General features: G+C 45.4%; 1 protein-coding gene and 1 long non-coding RNA gene across 3 annotated transcripts in view; one reads left to right on the top strand and one right to left on the bottom strand.

The window, feature by feature from the left end:
* Positions 1 to 6,147, bottom strand: part of pfkla (phosphofructokinase, liver a) — a 36,246-nt gene extending 30,099 nt beyond the window's left edge. Inside the window, exons 1-4 of one of the 2 annotated variants that reach the window (XM_060040951.1) lie at positions 5,891 to 5,957; positions 3,525 to 3,598; positions 3,306 to 3,383; positions 3,053 to 3,068 (exon numbers count right to left, since the gene is read on the bottom strand). In XM_060040951.1, coding sequence (XP_059896934.1) covers positions 3,053 to 3,068; positions 3,306 to 3,383; positions 3,525 to 3,529 — 99 coding nt within the window. In that variant the 5' untranslated portion in view covers positions 3,530 to 3,598; positions 5,891 to 5,957. Of the gene's footprint in view, positions 1 to 3,052; positions 3,069 to 3,305; positions 3,384 to 3,524; positions 3,599 to 5,890 lie in introns of both variants that reach the window. The other variant, XM_060040950.1, reaches the window with a different exon arrangement.
* Positions 6,148 to 12,703: 6,556 nt separating this feature from the next.
* On the top strand, positions 12,704 to 16,550 carry LOC132449040 (uncharacterized). Its single transcript, XR_009523497.1, has 3 exons — positions 12,704 to 13,246; positions 15,600 to 15,694; positions 15,781 to 16,550. It is a non-coding gene; the product is annotated as an uncharacterized LOC132449040 (long non-coding RNA).
* Positions 16,551 to 18,712: the final 2,162 nt, after the last annotated feature.

Raw genomic sequence — 18,712 nt, 5'->3', positions numbered from 1 at the left:
GGTGGAGCAGGAGGAGGTGAGTGGTGGAGCAGGAGGAGGTGAGTGGTGGAGCAGGAGGAGGTGAGTGGTGGAGCAGGAGGAGGTGAGTGGTGGAGCAGCAGGCGATGAGGAGTGAGTGGTGGAGCGGGAGGAGGTGAGTGGTGGAGCAGGAGGAGGTGAGTGGTGGAGCAGGAGGAGATGAGGAGTAGGTGGTGGAAGAGGAGGAGGTGAGTGGTGGAGCAGGAGGAGATGAGTGAGTGGTGGAGCAGGAGGAGATGAGGAGTAGGTGGTTGAAGAGGAGGAGGTGAGTGGTGGAGCAGGAGGAGATGAGTGAGTGGTGGAGCAGGAGGAGATGAGGAGTAGGTGGTGGAGCAGGAGGAGGTGAGTGGTGGAGCAGGAGGAGATGAGGAGTAGGTGGTGGAGCAGGAGGAGGTGAGTGGTGGAGCAGGAGCAGGTGGGTGGTGGAGCAGGAGCAGGTGGGTGGTGGAGCAGGTGGAGCTGAGACAGCTGAGCTTCGTCTACTACATTAAAAGAGGATTGAGCCGAATGTCTAAAGACTTAGGGAGTGAGGGCTGAGTGGAACGGCGACATAACGTTGAACGCTAACCCAAAGCTCAGGAGCTCACCTTCTTCTATCAAGTAGAGACAGTCATGCAGTGAGCAGACAACCTCAGGCAGTTAATGAGGGGTTCATACAGATCAAGATAACACAGTATGTCAAAAACGGGGACATTAGTCTTCTGAGATACAAGTTTGTTATCTATGGATTTCCTCAGCTGGATTCCAGTTTCATCATGCGATCAGATGGGGAAAAAATTTAATGCCATCCCATCCCTGACATGAGTGGAGCAAACTGATCTAGGGTCAGCAGCAACAGCAGACAACAGACATAAGCAACATGTGTGCAAGAGATGATCTCTGATCTTTATGGGTCATATATGGGTCAGGCACAAGAGCAGGACAAACTAGAGAAGAAACGTCAAACTTGACATACAGACGGGGACACACTGAAGTACTACAGACTCAAGCTTTGGCTGACAAACAAAGGAAGAGAGGTGTTATTTAATACAGTGGTTCTTAAACTTTTTGTCTGGCGACCCCACAAAAAAGTATTGTAAGGTCTGACGACCCCACTTTCCCCAAACCCATTCTAAGTCCTTACTCAAAATACCCCCTCAAACGTTATCAACTAAATCAAGCAAAAAATAGTATGCAAAGTAATTACTTTTATTTATTCCACATGAAAAACAATCACGATTAAAATAGGCTGCCGCTATCAGATCGCTATGTGCGTGACACACACACACACACACACACACACACACACACACACACACACACACACACACACACACACACACACACACACACACACACACACACACACACACACACACACACACACACACCATTAGGCTTACAACGTTACATGAATTATATTTATGGCGATAACAATGACGGTATTTTTTTATTTCGCTTTTCTGGTTTACTATCTTTAACAATTTAAATGGGAAGGGTGGGCCTGCTTCCGTGAACATAGCAAGTTAATTCTAGGAGGAATGCTGCATACGGCGACACGGAGATTTTCCTCCACGGTGCTGAGCTGACATCTGTATTTATTTTTTATATATGCGAGGGACGAAAATGTCTTCTCGCACAAATAGGTCGACCCGAAAGGAGTTAGAATGTCCATGGCAGCCTTGGACAATCTGGGGTATTCCTGCGCAACAGACAGCCAGAATTCATCCAGTGATTTTGAGGCAAACGATGTCTGTATGGTTCGGTTACTGGATAGCTCAAGCAGCACATCTTCGAGCTCAGGTGACAGATCGTTTGAAGAGCAGCTGGTGAATGGTTGTCGTATCCAATCATAATTCTCCACATTTCAAGTCGGAAAATATTGATGGAATTTTTCGAGGAGGCTTTGGAGATGAACGTTGATGGAGGCCTTCAATGAATTGACATTCACGTCTTCCTCCTCCGAAAAGTCATGCAGCTCCGAAAACATCTCAAAATCCCCACTCTCCGCACGGACTGCCCAACGCTGCAGCTTTTTTGTGAAAGCATTCACTTTGTCCGAGAGGGTCAGGATGTTAGTGTTAAGGCCTTGTAGTGACAGGTTGAGCATATTTAATTTGTCGAATATGCATGACAAATAAGCAAGACGGGCTATCCATTCCGAGTCAGTGAGATGGTGCACAAAAGCGGAGTTTGCGTCTGAGGAAGGTGTCGCTTCGCAACTCAAACAGGCGTGTCTAGTATTGAGTGGGCGAGATTTGATGAAATTCACAATTTTAATAGCGTAGTGTCCTCAGGATGGCGGGTTTCGAGATGTCGTTTCATTTTGACAGGTTTTAAGCTCTCATTCGCCAGAACATCGCCGCAAATCCCACATTGTGGGATTTTCACATCGAGGTTACCTTTTACTTGGCAAGTGAATCCATATTTCAGAAATTCTTTCTGATAATGCCGATGCCTCGTTTGTTCCTTTTTATTCTCACCGGCCTGTAGACTTATCCCATCTGAGGATCGCGGAGGAGTAGACGCACTGGTAGCTGGCACTTCCGAGCTTTTGTTAGATTTTTTTAAGCAACCACCTCTCCATTTTGGCTAGTAGGCTACCTATGTATTTTTACTTATACTTATACTTAAAATGACGGAGGGAGCAGATAGTTACATTGTTTCTATCAGCGGAGTAGCTGAACCAGATCTCGTTGAAAGACGAAAACGTATTTTCTCTCTTCTCGACTTAACTGTGTGTAAATAAGAAAAAGGCTGATTTTTTTTTCCCCAATATTATTTTCCTTTGTTTCACCTGGCATAATAATAATTTGGATCATAATAATTGGCGACCCCACAGAAGTTTTTCGGGACCCCATTTGGGGTCGCGACCCCTAGTTTAAGAATCACTGATTTAATAGATATTAAAGAGGTGTCTGCACGAACGACAGAAGGCAGAAATCATCAAAGATCATCAACGTTTAGTGATGCAAAACAGACGGTTCTCAATCCAAAATGCAACTTGCTGCATTTTCTACCACTAAACTTATAACGCATGCATGGGCTCTCTTACCGAGTCTTTACAAGGTCTACAGAGACAGGGAGAGAGGGGGGGGTGAGATGAGGGGGGCAGACTGACCACAGCAGTAACATAACTTTACCCTAATCAGCTCCAGCTGGAACAATAACCATATTTTCATTGAAAATGAAGTGTGTGTTACGATCACAATTCTATTCTGTTTAGAATTATGATTGTACTTGGAGTGTCTTGTGTCAGCGATGGACTCCCCTTGTGTTAATGATGAAGGTACAGGCACTGTGCGTACCTGCTGGATGATGTTGGTGACACTGTGCCAGTGAGCCAGTTTGATGTTTTCCCCTCCTTCCACCAGGCCTTGGTAACCCTAGTGTGACATAAATGGCAATTATTGTATTCGCTGAATACTAGACAGAATGACAAGGTGAAATATGGCATACAGTGAAACACTTTGCTGACCACTTGAGGTTAGCCTGAGTAACGACAGGTTTGTATCATGGTAATATACCTCATGGATTAGGTACACCTGTGCTCCGACATATATCCCCATCCGGGTCACCGCACGTACCGCAGCATTCATTCCTGTTTCCAAGGGCAAAGGGACAACGTTATCAGAACACATCAAATCTGCATAGTCTACATGGCATGAAAATAATAATGGAGGTCGGAGGTATGTTACAGGCTTTCTCACTTAGGTTTTGTAGCGGAAAGGTGTTTCATGTTTCCACTTCAGCCCCACCCACACCTCTGCCCACCACTGCACCGGGACCTGTGACCTATAACCAGCTGCCCCAGTGCACGCACGGAGCGCTGTACCGACTGCGGTCAAGCCAGCTGACTCATCAAGATCGGCGGTCAAGCCAGCCGACTCAGTTTTTTGCCGTACCTGTATATACTAGTCATTACGGTAATAGCGTCTCAGAACTAGTTTCAAATAAAAGCATTCGTCGGGTACATACAAAAAGACAGTCAATAAAAGCAAATACTATCAAAGGAAGTGTACGGCCGTGGTGGTATTTAATTTCAAAATAAAAGCCCACCAAACATTCCAATATGAGACATATTACATATGATTTTGGATACGATTTAAAAGAAAATGCCGTTATTCCAGGCTCATTTCACTTCAGGGTTATAGTTCATGACCCCATGGGGTCAGGCAAGAAGTTTCAGAACATTCTGATGTGGAGTTTCAAAATAAAAGCCCACCAAACATTCCAATATGAGACATATTACATATGATTTTTGGATTCAATTTAAAAGAAAATGCCCTGTTATTTCAGGCTCATTTCACTTCATGGTTATAGTTCACGACCCCATGGGGTCACACAAGAAGTTTCAGAACATTCTGATGTGGGGTTTCATATTACATATGATTACATACATCAGAATGTTCTGAAACTTCTTGTGTGACCCCATGGGGTCTTGAACTATAACCCTGATGTGAAATGAGCCTGAAATAACAGGGCATTTTCTTTTAAATTGAATCCAAAATCATATGTAATATGTCTCATATTGGAAACTTTGGTTGGCTTTTATTTTGAAACTCCACATCAGAATGTTCTGAACCGTCTTGCGTGACCCCATGGGGTCGTGACCTATAACCTTGAAGTGAAATGAGCCTGAAATAACAGGGCATTTTCTTTTAAATTGAATCCAAAATCATATGTAATATGTCTCATATTGGAAACTTTGGTTGGCTTTTATTTTGAAACTCCACATCAGAATGTTCTGAACCTTCTTGCGTGACCCCATGGGGTCGTGACCTATAACCTTGAAGTGAAATTAGCCTGAAATAACAGGGCATTTTCTTTTAAATTGAATCCAAAATCATATGTAATATGTCTCATATTGGAATTTCTGGTGGACTTTTATTTTGAAACTCCACATCAGAATGTTCTGAAACTTCTTGGATGACCCTATGGGGTCGTGAACTATAACCCGGAAGTGAAATGAGCCTGAAATAACAGGGCATTTTCTTTTAAATTGAATCCAAAATCATATGTAATATGTCTCATATTGGAAACTTTGGTTGGCTTTTATTTTGAAACTCCACATCAGAATGTTCTGAAACCTTTTGCGTGACCCCATGGGGTCGTGCACTATAGCCCTGAAGTTAAATGATCCTGAAATAACAGGGCATTTTCTATTAAATTGAATCCAAAATCATATGTAATATGTCTCATATTTGGTGGGCTTTTATTTTGAAACTATGCATCAGAATGTCCTGAAACTTCTTGGGTGACCCTGTGGGGTCTTGAACTATCGCCCTGCAGTGAAATGAGCCTGGAATAACAGGGCATTTTCTTTTAAATCGTATCAAAAATCATATGTAATATGTCTCATATTGGAATGTTTGGTGGGCTTTTATTTTGAAAGTAAATACCACAACGGCCGTACACTTCCTTTGATAGTATTTGCTTTTATTGACTGTCTTTTTGTATGTACCCGACGAATGCTTTTATTTGAAACTAGTTCTGAGACGCTATTACCGTAATGGCTAGTATATACAGGTACGGCAAAAAACTGAGTCGGCTGGCTTGACCGCCGATCTTGATGAGTCGGCTGGCTTGACCGCCGATCTTGATGAGTCGGCTGGCTTGACCGCAGTCTGTACCGGGACTTGGGACCTGTGACCTGTCCCGCTGCACGTAGCGCTGTGACGGGGGCAGTGACGCTCAGCAGCCCACTAGTGTCCTGTTATCAACGATCTGACTACGATCAGATAACGAGGCTACTGGACCAAATATTCACAAATCAGCCACGTCTGCAACAGTTTGGTGGCACGATACAGCTATACTTTATCTGATAAGGCTGAGTAGGAGTCCAGCCTGGCATGCATGATGACATTAAACCCTGTGGTGATTCTGCTCGTACCTTGGGCATCTCCGCCGCTCGTCAGCACCGCGAGGGCGCGTCCTGCGCCCGTCATCTTCAGCTTCTCCAGATCCATCGAAGTCATGGTGGCCAAACGTACTGAACAGTAATGAATCTATACAAGGTCAAACCTAATCTAAAACCTCTCCGATAGTAGGCTGTCCCCTGTCCGCTTCCTGGTAGTGTGTGTGGGTCGGTCTGGAGACTCCGCCTTGTTGTGAACCACCATGAGAAGAGGATCGCTCGTTTTCTGTGTCACTCCGCCCGGTAGGAGAGATCCCGTTAATTGATCTGTTGTAATGAGCCCCGCCCCCCTCACTGTCACATCACAACAACATCGGTTTAATAGAGTGGCGAAGTCACGCCCTTTCCGGTAGGGCTCATGGGACCTATGAGATCGAAAAATATGAATGGGTGTCAATGGAGAGAAAATAATTATTTTCTGGTCCCGGTCTTTATATGCCCTGGATTACACATATGTTGTTCGTGGATTTAAAGGATAATTTTTCATGCAAAGAGTTCGACCGTTTATTGTGCAATTGTTCAGATAAAGGCTGTAGAGAAAACACAACGAGAAAGACTACACGGCTCGTATGTGACGTCACGCTCCCTGCGACTGGCGTGGAGAAGACCGACAATCTTCCCATCGGCATAACTGAAACTCTGCACGTGCCCCGATTTATAATGGTTTTCACCTCTTTCGATGCTTTTATCCTCCCCTTGGAAAAAGCGGTGAAGTGGGGCAGAGAGATCGCCATCTCTGTGCCGAGTTCCAAGGGCGGGTGTGGTGACGTATATCATATGCGTCGAGAGCAGCGAAGAGCTGTAGTTCACAAAGCGGCCTCACATAAAACCTAAAATTATCAAACTTCTTCACGAACATTTTTAGTTTTCTTTGCATGAAAAATTATCCTTTAAATCCACAAACAACATATGTGTAATCCAGGGCATATAAAGACCGGGACCAGAAAATAATTATTTTCTCTCCATTGACACCCATTCATATTTTTCGATCTCATAGGTCCCATGAGCCCTACCGGAAGGGGCGTGACTTCGCCACTCTATAACGATTTCCTGGGGAGTTCAAATGCTTAACTCCTTAACACCTTAAAATGTTTACTTATAAAGGTTTAAATTGCGTACTCGATTTATAAATAACATTAAACCTTATTATGATGCTCCTGTATCAGAGTTAACATAGTTAAATCCTCAGTGCTGGTGTCCTACAGTGTGTTTTATACCTGGCCGGCTCCAGTAGCTGCAGAGTCCTGCTGTGGGGGGTGTGTCAGGGGGTGTGTGATTCACTAGAAATCAGAAATATTTATAAATGCATGCTTGTGATACATTTCGTGCAATTTTGGTGCATTGCTATTATTTACCAACGCAGATAATGAGCATCACATGACTATTTGTTTCTACTGCAGGTGAGGGGTTGTGTGAATAAGCTATAATCCTCATCGTCATCCGCTTATCCGGGGTCGGGTCGCGGGGGGAGCAGCTCAAGCAGGGGGCCCCAGACTTCCCTTTCCCGGGCCACATTGACCAGCTCTGACGGGGGGATCCCGAGGCGTTCCCAGGCCAGTGTTGAGATATAATCTCTCCACCTAGTCCTGGGTCTTCCCCGAGGTCTCCTCCCCACTGGACGTGCCTGAAACACCTCCCAAGGAAGGCGCCCAGTGGGCATCCTTACCAGATGCCCGAACCACCTCAGCTGACTCCTTTCTAAGTAAAGGAGCAGCGGCTCTAATCCGAGTTCCTCACGGATGGCTGAGCTTCTCACCCTATCCCTAAGGGAGACACCAGCCACCCTTCTGAGAAAACTCATCTCGGCCGCTTGTACCCGCGATCTCGTCCTTTCGGTCATCACCCAGCCCTCATGACCATAGGTGAGGATAGGAACGAAGATCGACCGGTAGATCGAGAGCTTTGCCTTGCGGCTCAGCTCTCTTTTCGTTACAACGGTGCGGTAAAGCGAACGCAATACCGCCCCCGCTGCTCCGATTCTCCGGCCAATCTCACGCTCCATAGTACCCTCACTCGCGAACAAGACCCCGAGGTACTTGAACTCCTTCACTTGGGCTAAGGACTCATTTCCTACCCGGAGTAAGCAATCCATCGGTTTCCTGCTAAGAGTCATGGCCTCAGATTTAGCGGTGCTGATCCTCATCCCAGCCGCTTCACACTCGGCCGCCAGCCGATCCAGTGAGTGCTGAAGGTCACAGGCCGATGATCCAATGAGGACCACATCATCTGCAAAAAGCAGTGACGAGATCCTCAGACCACCGAACTGCAACCCCTCCCCACCACGACTACGCCTCGATATCCTGTCCATGTATATCACAAACAGGATTGGTGACAAGGCGCAGCCCTGGCGGAGACCAGCACCCACTGAGAACGAAACTGACTGGCTGCCGAGGACGCGAACACAGCTCTCGCTTTGGGAGTACAGAGATTGGATGGCCCTGAGGATAGACCCCCTTACCCCATACTCCCGCAGCACCTCCCACAGTTTCTCCCGGGGGACCCGGTCATACGCCTTCTCCAGATCCACAAAACACATGTAGACCGGATGGGCATACTCCCAGGCCCCCTCCAGGATCCTTGCGAGAGTGAAGAGCTGGTCCGTAGTTCCACGTCCGGGGCGAAAACCGCATTGTTCCTCTTCAATCCGAGGTTCGACGATCGGCCGAACCCTCCTTTCCAGCACCTTGGAGTAGACTTTACCAGGGAGGCTGAGAAGTGTGATACCCCGGTAATTGGCACACACTCTCTGGTCCCCCTTTTTGAATAGGGGAACCACCACCCCGGTTTGCCACTCCTTTGGCACTGTACCCGACTCCCACGCGATGTTGAATAGGCGTGTCAACCATGACAGCCCCTCAACACCCAGAGCCTTTAGCATTTCTGGCTGGATCTCATCAATCCCTGGGGCTTTGCAACTGCGGAGATGTTTGACTACCTCAGTGACCTCCACCAGGGAAATTGACGACGAAACACCATCAACCTCGAGCTCTGCCTCCAACATAGAGGGCGTGTTATTCAGATTCAGGAGTTCCTCAAAGTGTTCCTTCCAACGTCCGACGACCTCCTCAGTTGAGGTCAACAGAGTCCCATCCTTACTGTACACAGCTTGGATGGTTCCCCGTTTCCCCCTCCTGAGGTGCCGGATAGTCTTCCAGAAACACTTTGGTGCCGACCGAAAGTCCTTCTCCGTGGCCTCTCCGAACTTCTCCCACACCCGCTGCTTAGCCTCCGACACGGCAGCAGCTGCAGCCCTTTGGGCCTGTCGGTACCCTGCAACCGAGTCAGGAGTCCTCCAGGATATCATATCCTGGAAGGCCTCCTTCTTCAATCGGACGGCTTCCCTGACCACCGGTGTCCACCACGGTGTCCGAGCAGGGCCGTGTCTAACGAATGGGCTGACCGGGCTGTAGCCCCAGGCCTCGCCGCTAGGGGGGCCTCCGGTCGCTGAAGGTCAAATGACAAAAATTCATAAAAAAATAAATAAAAAAAACGAGCGAAAATGCCGGGCCAAAGGAAACACGAGAGCGGAGCAAAAAAACGAAAATTAGATGAAATAAAAAAGGACAAACCCAGTACAAACACTTGGAAACCCAGGCCAAATCGCTATCACTGTCACAGCAGTACACTGTGACTCGACAGGTGAAGCGCACCACCCCGGCCGATGACACAGACGTACCAACCCTTGTGTCCAATGCGGGAGAAAATCGCTTTCGGGAGACATTCTTTGTCATCATAGACAAACTGATCAGTGCATTACAACAGAGACACGCAGTGTACAAAGAAACGTCCACCTACTTCGGATTTCTAACGCAACTGGACACATTGTCTCTCAGTGAAATACGCGAGAAAAGCGTCAACCTGCAGGCAAAATACCACGAAGACCTGGCTGATGAACTAGGACAGTTTTTGCATTTCGCAAAAGTCTCCACTGTAAACAGGCAGCCGATGAACCTACTGTCATTCATTCGAGAAAGGAATCTACAACAAGTTTTTCCAAATGTCGACATAGCACTGCGGATCTACCTTACATTGCCTGTCAGCAATGCCAGCGGGGAGAGGTCATTTTCCAAACTTGGAATTATCAAGAACAGGCTGAGAACGACAATGTTGGAGGAGAAACTTAACAATCTGACTTTAATGTCAATTGAGCACGACATGCTGGCCCAAATGGACTTTGAGGAGCTCATTAATGATTTTGCACGGAAGAAGAGCAGAAGACGGGCCTTCTGAAGTCCCTTGGTGAGTCATGTTTGCCGCGGCGGCCTCCTCTATATGACCCAGCCCCATTAATGTGTAAAATAGTTTTAGCTTGTTTGTGTGCACATTTCAAACAGTTCACCCCAAATATGTTGCATCGTACATTCCTGCCTGTCTTCTTGCTTGGGGTTTGTTGTGCGTAACCGGACATGTACCAGGGCGTTACTCCCGGAGTAAATTAACCATTCAATGCCCAAACCGTTTGAGCCATAGCCGGGGCCTTCATTGACCTTTGTTTAATAGCCTACAATAGGCCCTACATTGTTTTATAGTTTTTGATGAGTTTTCAAAAACAGGATGCATTTCTATAAATTAAGTAACTTTCAAAAAACAGTTCATTTATGTTGTCTGGGCCTAACTTGCTGTACTTGATAGCAAATGCATTGTAGGGCCTATTACTTTTTCTTTGCCAAAGTCACCAAATCACCAATTTCATACTTTCTTTTTTCCTACATTTTCAAATAGGCCAATTCAGATACATTTTGTTTCCCCATCCTCATTCTGTCAGCTTTGTCAACACTACTGCAATTATAATAAAGCTACCCTTGAATTGAAATGAATTTAATTGAATTGAAATCATATTACCAGTTCACTTTAAATAGTCTGTCATAGATTGGTAGGCCTACTGTGTACGCTGATGTGTCAGTGGGTTTGTGTGAGGTCATGCGTCAGAACATCATGATATGAAGGGCCTCACCCGGGTAATTAGCCCCGGGCCTCAGAAAGTGTTAATCCGGCCCTGTGTCCGAGGGTTACCGCCCCTTGAGGAGCCTAAGGCCGTTTCTCAATTCCTAGCACGCGTACTACGGACTCGATGACTTGCAAGTACGTACTTGGCAAGTCCGTACTTCAAGCACAGACTTGCGAGCACGCGAGTACTTACTTGCAATTGGAACAGCAGCGGACTCGATGACGACATCACCTCTGCTCGTCCGTTAACTGTGCTACGGCCTCATTTAGGCATATACTACTGAACAATATAAACAAATGATATAAAACAAAATCCCAGCCTCTTTCATTTTCAAATAGTATGTAAATATTCTGAATGAATAAAAATTGAAAAGATATGCGTGTCCTGTCATGTGTATGAGCTATACACACACGACTTTATATATATATATTTATATATTATCTTATATTATTATTTTTATTATTATATTATATAAATATATAGATAAGTTAAGAGTAACTTAAGCTACAGTTGTGCGTCTTCTCCATATTGTCCGCCATCGTACTGCTGCGAGTGCGAAATGCATCCTGGGATTTATAGCGGTTGCAAGCACACACGAGCCACCTCCGATGCATGCTCGGTGAAACGGCGAGATCGAGCACACATCAAGAACACTTCCGGGTTTTACGACTGTACTCGCTTGATGCGTTCTTCGAATTGGAACAGTGCTCGGGCAACGACTGATGACGTTTCACGAGGCCACGAGCACACGAGCACGCACAAGTACGCGAATTGAGAAACGGCCTTGTATTGGAGTGGACGGCGATATCTACTTCTGGGCCACATGAAATGACGGACCCCCGTCCACAGCCAGCTTAAACAGCTGCAATACCAGGCTTGGCCTCTGAGCACTGGTGGATTGCGGAAGTATGCGCCTATCCTGGGGGCCTGGATCGAGCACGCATCAAGAACACTTCCGGGTTTTACGACAGTACTCGCTTGATGCGTGCTTCGAATTGGAACAGTGCTCGGGCAACGACTGATGACGTTTCACGAGTCCACGAGCACACGAGCACGCACAAGTACGCGAATTGAGAAACGGCCTCTAAATCGACGCCACTTCGACCTGGGCGGGACTTTACGTCCTACGTCACTCGCTATGGGTGTGCATGTGTGCGCGTAGCCGTCACTCGCGATGGGTGTGCATGTGAGAAAGGTTTTGGCTTTTAGTGTCTATGGGTTGGTAATAACGGTTCTGATGATTTTTCTGATGGAAAAGTGGTCTTTTATTTCCATAATCTTTGTTCAGTTAGTTAGTTAGCAGTTAAACAAAATGCGATCTCTTCCCACACAGCAGTAGACTCCTATGCGGATCCGCATAGGAGTCACCAAACCCGCGTTACTGTCACATCCGTTTTGGCGCCGCCTAGAGGACCCGTGTCGGATCCGCGAACGCGGACGCGCCATAACGTTTGATAGAAAATCGATAACAACAACAATGCCGCCATTTTCTTTATTTTTTGTAACCTACAATAAATAAAGCAGGCTTCCAGTCAATGGAAAAATGTCTTCTCCCCACCGGCGATTGTTGTTGTTTACGATTTTCTATGAGTTCTCACCACACAACGACGTCTCATCTTTGCTCCTTGAATGTCGATATGTAATGGTATGGAGTTATTGAAACTTACTACGTGTAAAAAAGACTCGAAATTTAATGTTTATTTTTCATTGAATGTTTACATAAAGTTGCACTGGGTGCCTTTAAGATAAAACTTAAGAAGATTCTTAAGAAAAAATATAAGAAGTTCCTAAGAATCTTCTTAAATGCTATTCATAATTTTTTTCTTAAGAATTGTCGATTGTCTTACGAACTTCTCAGTTTTCTCACTTAGGATGTTCTTAGATTTTTATCTTAAGAACGCTCGCGAGGTTTTTGAACCAACAGTTGACCGACAGTTGAGAGAAATTGATTTGTGAAAAATGGAGGACATCGCCTGTAAACGAAGCAAAAACTTCTCCAAACAGGAGTTGGAGGTGATGGTCGATGAGATCATCATCCGAAAAAGATTATTGTTTGGCAAGCTAGACAGTATGATAACGTCGGAAAACAAAAAGAGGGCGTGGGCCAAAGTTCCCCAGACTGTATCTGCAGTGGCGGATATAGGAATCGTTCGAGATGTCAACGCTGTAAAAAAAAAAGTGAGTGGACATCAAATCTATTGTAAAAAAGAAGGGAACGGAGAGGGCAAGAGAGTTGAAAAAAACCGGAGGAGGGAAGACGACAATCCAGCTGGACCCACTGGAGGAGAAATTGTTGGGGGCGATTGCCGAAACGTTAGTTGAAGGAGTAGATGGAGGAGTGGACACTGGAGAACCGGGAGAAGACGATAGCCTGCAAGCAGGAGGTAAGCCAATAAAGACTGTCAACTGTTGTCTAGCGCTTGCTAGTTATTATGATGACCATGAAACCATAGAGAAGAGAGATTATTGATTGAGTTACGTCTCCGATGACCGCAGTTTACCTAAACAGTGTACTGTGAAGGGGGTCGCCGGCCCTCCGCTGCGTGTCGGGGCCGGACAACGGCCGGACGACGCGTATCTCGCGTACCTCGCGTATAAAATCGCCATTTTTTCCATAGGGAACCATTGGTTTACGCGCGTATGAGACGCGCGTATGAGACGCGTATATTTACGCGCGTAAAGCGCGTATATCGCGTAAATTTCAAGAGTTCAAAAAATTGAACTTTTTACGCTCATACGCATGACGATTAGCCGTGTTGCCCAATCAGCGTTGAGCTTGACCCGACGTCACTGGCAGAGAGTAGTGATCTTGGACAGAAGCATACGGCCGACATCTTTCTTTATTCTGTGTGGAAATAGTAACATAGTTACGCCATTAAATGCTTTTATGGAAACATTTCTAGCGAGAAATGTGCATTTTACTTTCATAATGTTCGCTCGGTGAATGTGAAGGATGTTTGGTTTGATAGTTATGACGAAGAGGGAACGCTCCGTTCACTTGCATGGACAGAGTCTCTGGTTACTAAGCAACCTCAACGTCTTGGCGGACTATATATCTTCTGATCAACACTACGAATGCTGGAAACACACCAGACACACCATGTGAAGTTATTTAACCCGATTATTGTTATTTATATCCGAGATTATTTAATCTAACCCGATCTTAACTCTATCACCCAAACACGGCGGTGTTTGGGTTTCCTACCTCGGACTCCAGCGCAGCCACGGCCGACAACTTTCTTTATTCTGGGTGGAAATAGTAACATAGTTACGCCATTAAATGCTTTTATGGAAACATTTTTAGCGAGAAATGTGCATTTGACTTTCATAATGTTCGCTCTGTGAATGTGAAGGATGTTTGGTTTGATAGTTATGACGGAGAGGGAACGCTCCGTTCACTTGCATGGACAGAGTCTCTGGTTAAGCAACCTCAACGTCTTGGCGGACTATATATCTGCTGATCAACACTACGAATGCTGGAAACACACCAGACACACCATGTGAAGTTATTTAACCCGATTATTGTTATTTATATCCGAGATTATTTAATCTAACCCGATCTAAACTCTATCACCCAAACACGGCGGCGTTTGGGTTTCCTACCTCGGACTCCAGCGCAGCCACGGCCGACAACTATCTTTATTCTGGGTGGAAATAGTAACATAGTTACGCCATTAAATGCGTTTATGGAAACATTTTTAGCGAGAAATGTGCATTTTACTTTCGTAATGTTCGCTCTGTGAATGTGAAGGATGTTTGGTTTGATAGTTATGACGAAGAGGGAACGCTCCGTTCACTTGCATGGACATGGACTCATCTAGGCGAGTGACGTAGGCGCGTATGGCGCGTATGCGACCATTTTTGACACAAAATGGTCAAGCAACATTGTACGCGCGTATCTCTCGTAAAAATTACGCGAGATACGCGTCTGGTGTGGCCGCACCTTTACAGTGGTATAATGACTTGAGCACATTCCACTGACTGAAGTGATCTATTGCTTTTATACAACGGTTGCTATTGTGGCAAAACGAAAGTCATAGACACACTACATTTAAAAAAATAAAGTCAAAGTAGCTGTTTTATTAAAGAATACAAAAAAGTAGTCCCTCCTGGCTGCCTTCAAAAGGCACGACGGTCGCTATGCAACACACTTTAGCGTGCCTCCGAGAGAAGGCTCGGCTAGAGCGGTTCGCCGGCAATTTATCCTATGGAGCAGTTCACTCGCCGTGTGCCTAAGCTTTCGTTAGCCTCTCCATCGCCTTGCTCACTCCCGGAGTAACAACATTTACACCCTCTCCATCATCCAACATATGTTTTACTTTGTAACTGTTTCTACTTCCAGGCGCGGACTGATATGCAAACTTTCACAAAATGATCGGGCGTCATAGCAGTTACGTATACGCTCATTATACAACAGTTAGGAACCAATCAGATGGCTGGATTTAGGCCCCCCGTTGTATCAGTATCTATTTATTGGTTACAAGTAGTTCAGCTATTGGCCCCATGGGTTGTAAGCTGTCAACAACATTGTGTCCTGTGAAAAGTGTTTGATAAACTGAATAAACCTTATGCCATTTAATAAACCCAGGCAAGGTAACTCATTGTTTAAATATTAGAACTTGATCAAGTAGGCTACTGTGTGTAGCTTACAGAGCAAGCACTCACCCTGCTAATGTAAGTTGTTTTAGCCAGCTGCATCTAACATCACATTTCTTTGTTTCTGTTGCTTTTCTTTAGATACTTTGGTCGTAATAGCAGTCAACCAGGATGCAGAACCATCCCACACAATCAATGCAGCTGAACCAACCCAAGCCCTTACAAACCATCAAAACGTAAGTTAATAAGTGTATCTGACACTAACTGTTTTACCTAACCATACATTTTGATACTGTTAAATTTACAATCGTTCCACTCATAGCTGTTACAGAGTCCCGGAGATGACCTGACATTATGCCAGCTATTCTTGGAAACCTTTCATACACCTGCCACATCCAGAAGCAACACGGAGGACATGGTCTCCCTTCAGCGTCAGCTTTTGGAGGAAGTTAAAATGCTGAGGCATACTCCGGAGCAACTCCTGCAGGTGGAGAGGGAGAAGCTGCTCGTCGAGAGGGAGAAGCTTCGCCTTGCCCAAGACAAGTTTGATTTAAAAAAAAATGAATGTTGAACCTAGAATAAAATAGCAATCACTCAGAGGTTTTCATGTGTTGTTTATTGTGGTTTTTCTTCACATGAATCTCCTCCTTATGAGGTCTTGTCTCACTTGCATGCCAGTGTTGCATGGGGCAGGGACTGGGACATCTCCCTCGGGGTCATCATCTTCTGGGATGTCAGGGATTGGCAAGCGGTACATAATGCAGATGTTGTGGAGGATAAAAGCACAGGTAATAATTGTACATGCCCTCTCAGGAGCAGGGGCGGATCTAGCCATTTTGGGGCCCTAGGCAAAATATAGACATGGGGCCCTCATTTTTGAAACACGTACACAAAACAAATAACCATCCCAATACTCTTAGAATCGCAATAAACCCATAGTGCACTGCCACTCAACTCTCCACAGTAAAATCAGTTTCAGATTTCTCCAGCCTTTGCCAAAATTACATGTTTATTACTCAAACGAGAGAGAGAGAGAGAGAGAGAGAGAGAGAGAGAGAGAGAGAGAGAGAGAGAGAGAGAGAGAGAGAGAGAGCAGGCAAAGCAGTGGTTCAGTGTGAGTGAGAGAGTGAGTGACAGGAGAGAGAGAGAGAGAGAGAGAGAGAGAGAGAGAAAGAGAGAGAGAGAGAGAGAGAGAGAGAGAGAGAGAGAGAGAGAGAGAGGGGGGGGGGTGTTTAGGTGTGCAAGTGGTTAAGTTCTCCATCTTCAAATGTCCATTTTCCCTGTTGCCTTCACCATTTCATGTGAGTAAAACAGTGTGTGTGTGTGTGTGTGTGTGTGTGTGTGTGTGTGTGTGTGTGTGTGTGTGTGTGTGTGTGTGTGTGTGTGTGTCTGTGTGTGAGTGAGAGAGAGTATGTGAGTGAGTGACTGAGTGAGTGGCAAAGCTGTGTGTGTGTGTGTGTGTGTGTGTGTGTGTGTGTGTGTGTGTGTGTGTGTGTGTGTGTGTGTGTGTGTGTGTGTGTGTGTGTGTGTGTGTGTGTGTGTGTGAGAGACAGAAAGCATTTGTAAACACAAAGTCCTACTGTTGTCGTCTTCTCAAAAGTCTTCATATCAGAGAAAAGTGGTGAGCAGCAGTATAGAACCCCAACAGCAGAGCCTGTCGCAAGTTCAATTTCGGCAGTGTATCTGCAATTCTTTTCTTCTCAGCTTTTTGTTTTCGTTTCGCACAACCACTATCATAATTCCGCCGCTTCATTTTCACCGAGTCGCATCCCTCTGCTTTGGTTTGAAGTACGTTATTTCGCGCTGCGCGCGTTACTACGTAATCATATTCTGGACTAGTCCAATGCACAATGGAGGGGGGCATGTGTGCTGGAAAATTATTATTTAGGCATTAGTTCGGCGTTATGTTGATATTTTTGTTATTTTTTTCTACTAGAAATGTGTTTTTTTTTTTTACTTTACATAAGTAATGGCTGGGGGGGGTCAGATTTGGGGGCCCCTAATAAAGACAGATTTGGTTGGGGCCCTAGGCACTTGCCTAGGTTTGCCTAATGGAAGATCCGCTTCTGCTCAGGAGTGTACTGGAGCACTCCACCAGAACGGTCGATACACCTAAACCTTGACTTCACTACCCCAATGCACCTCTCCACAACACTACGTGTTTTTCGTTGTGCCCGGCTGTGGCGCTCATCTGGCTCTGTTGCAGGGTGAAGGATGGGTGTCATCAACCATGGTCTTAAGGCATAGCCACTGTCTCCTGTCATAGAGGACATTAGTTAGGGCAATACAGTATGTTTTTGTTTTAACCTAAAGTAGAATTCATGTGTAGTTCTCACCTAACAACCAACCACCGGGCATTTCTCCCTCATTAAATGTAATGCCTGTTCCTGAATTCATGAGAAAAAATGAGTCGTGGGTGCTACCCGGCCACTTCGCAACAAGGTCTGTCACTCGGAGCGTTGCATCACATATGACCTGTGTGTTTATTGAGTGGAAATTTTTCCTGTTCACAAAGGCCTCCTCCTCATCATTTGGTGCCTATGGAATTAAAATGTATGGAATAATTCATACTTAAGGTAACGCTTCAAGCACGTGAATAGTTTTTTGATTCAAGCTGATACGTTCATAAACAGCATAAACAGATTTGCAAAAAAATTCAAATAAATAACATCTTACTTTGATTGCAATATGTGTCCCATCAACTGCCCCCAGCACATTTGGAAATCCGGCTATTTAAAAAAATTGCTGTTTTTCACAGGTACAGGTACTGGCAGTGTAGGCCTGGCACTGTCCCTGATCTTATCTGCTGCTTAGGGGGTTTCTGGAAGAGGGTTTCGGAGAAGCTGTGCAACACTTTGTGTACTTATTGTTGTTGTCACTTTCCTCCGATGAATGTCTGCCTTACAGTGTGCATACAGGGCATGTACACCCCTGCTGGCATAATTAATTTCTTTAATGCAGAGTGTGCATTTAGCACATCCTTTTTTCTAATTTCTTTTGAAAAAGTCAGACAGTGGAAAGTTATGCTTCACTGTATTCACCTTAATCGTGCCTTCTAATTTTAGCCTTGATGACCACTTCCAACTGCACTTGCACCCTGCGTCCTGCTGTACAATAAGTGCATCCTTCTCCGATATTTCCCACCACTATCCTCGGGCTGGGTCAGGCCGGGCCTTTGATCGAGCGTTTTTATTTTTATTTGTATCATTGGTTTATTGGCCTAATCTGAGGAGAAATCTATGCCATAAACAGAA

This window comes from Gadus macrocephalus, chromosome 20 (assembly GCF_031168955.1).
Source record: "Gadus macrocephalus chromosome 20, ASM3116895v1".
Taxonomy (NCBI): Eukaryota; Metazoa; Chordata; class Actinopteri; order Gadiformes; family Gadidae; genus Gadus; species Gadus macrocephalus.
The sequence above is the reverse complement of the archived record's forward strand: the minus strand, read 5'-3'. Positions and strand labels throughout refer to the sequence as shown.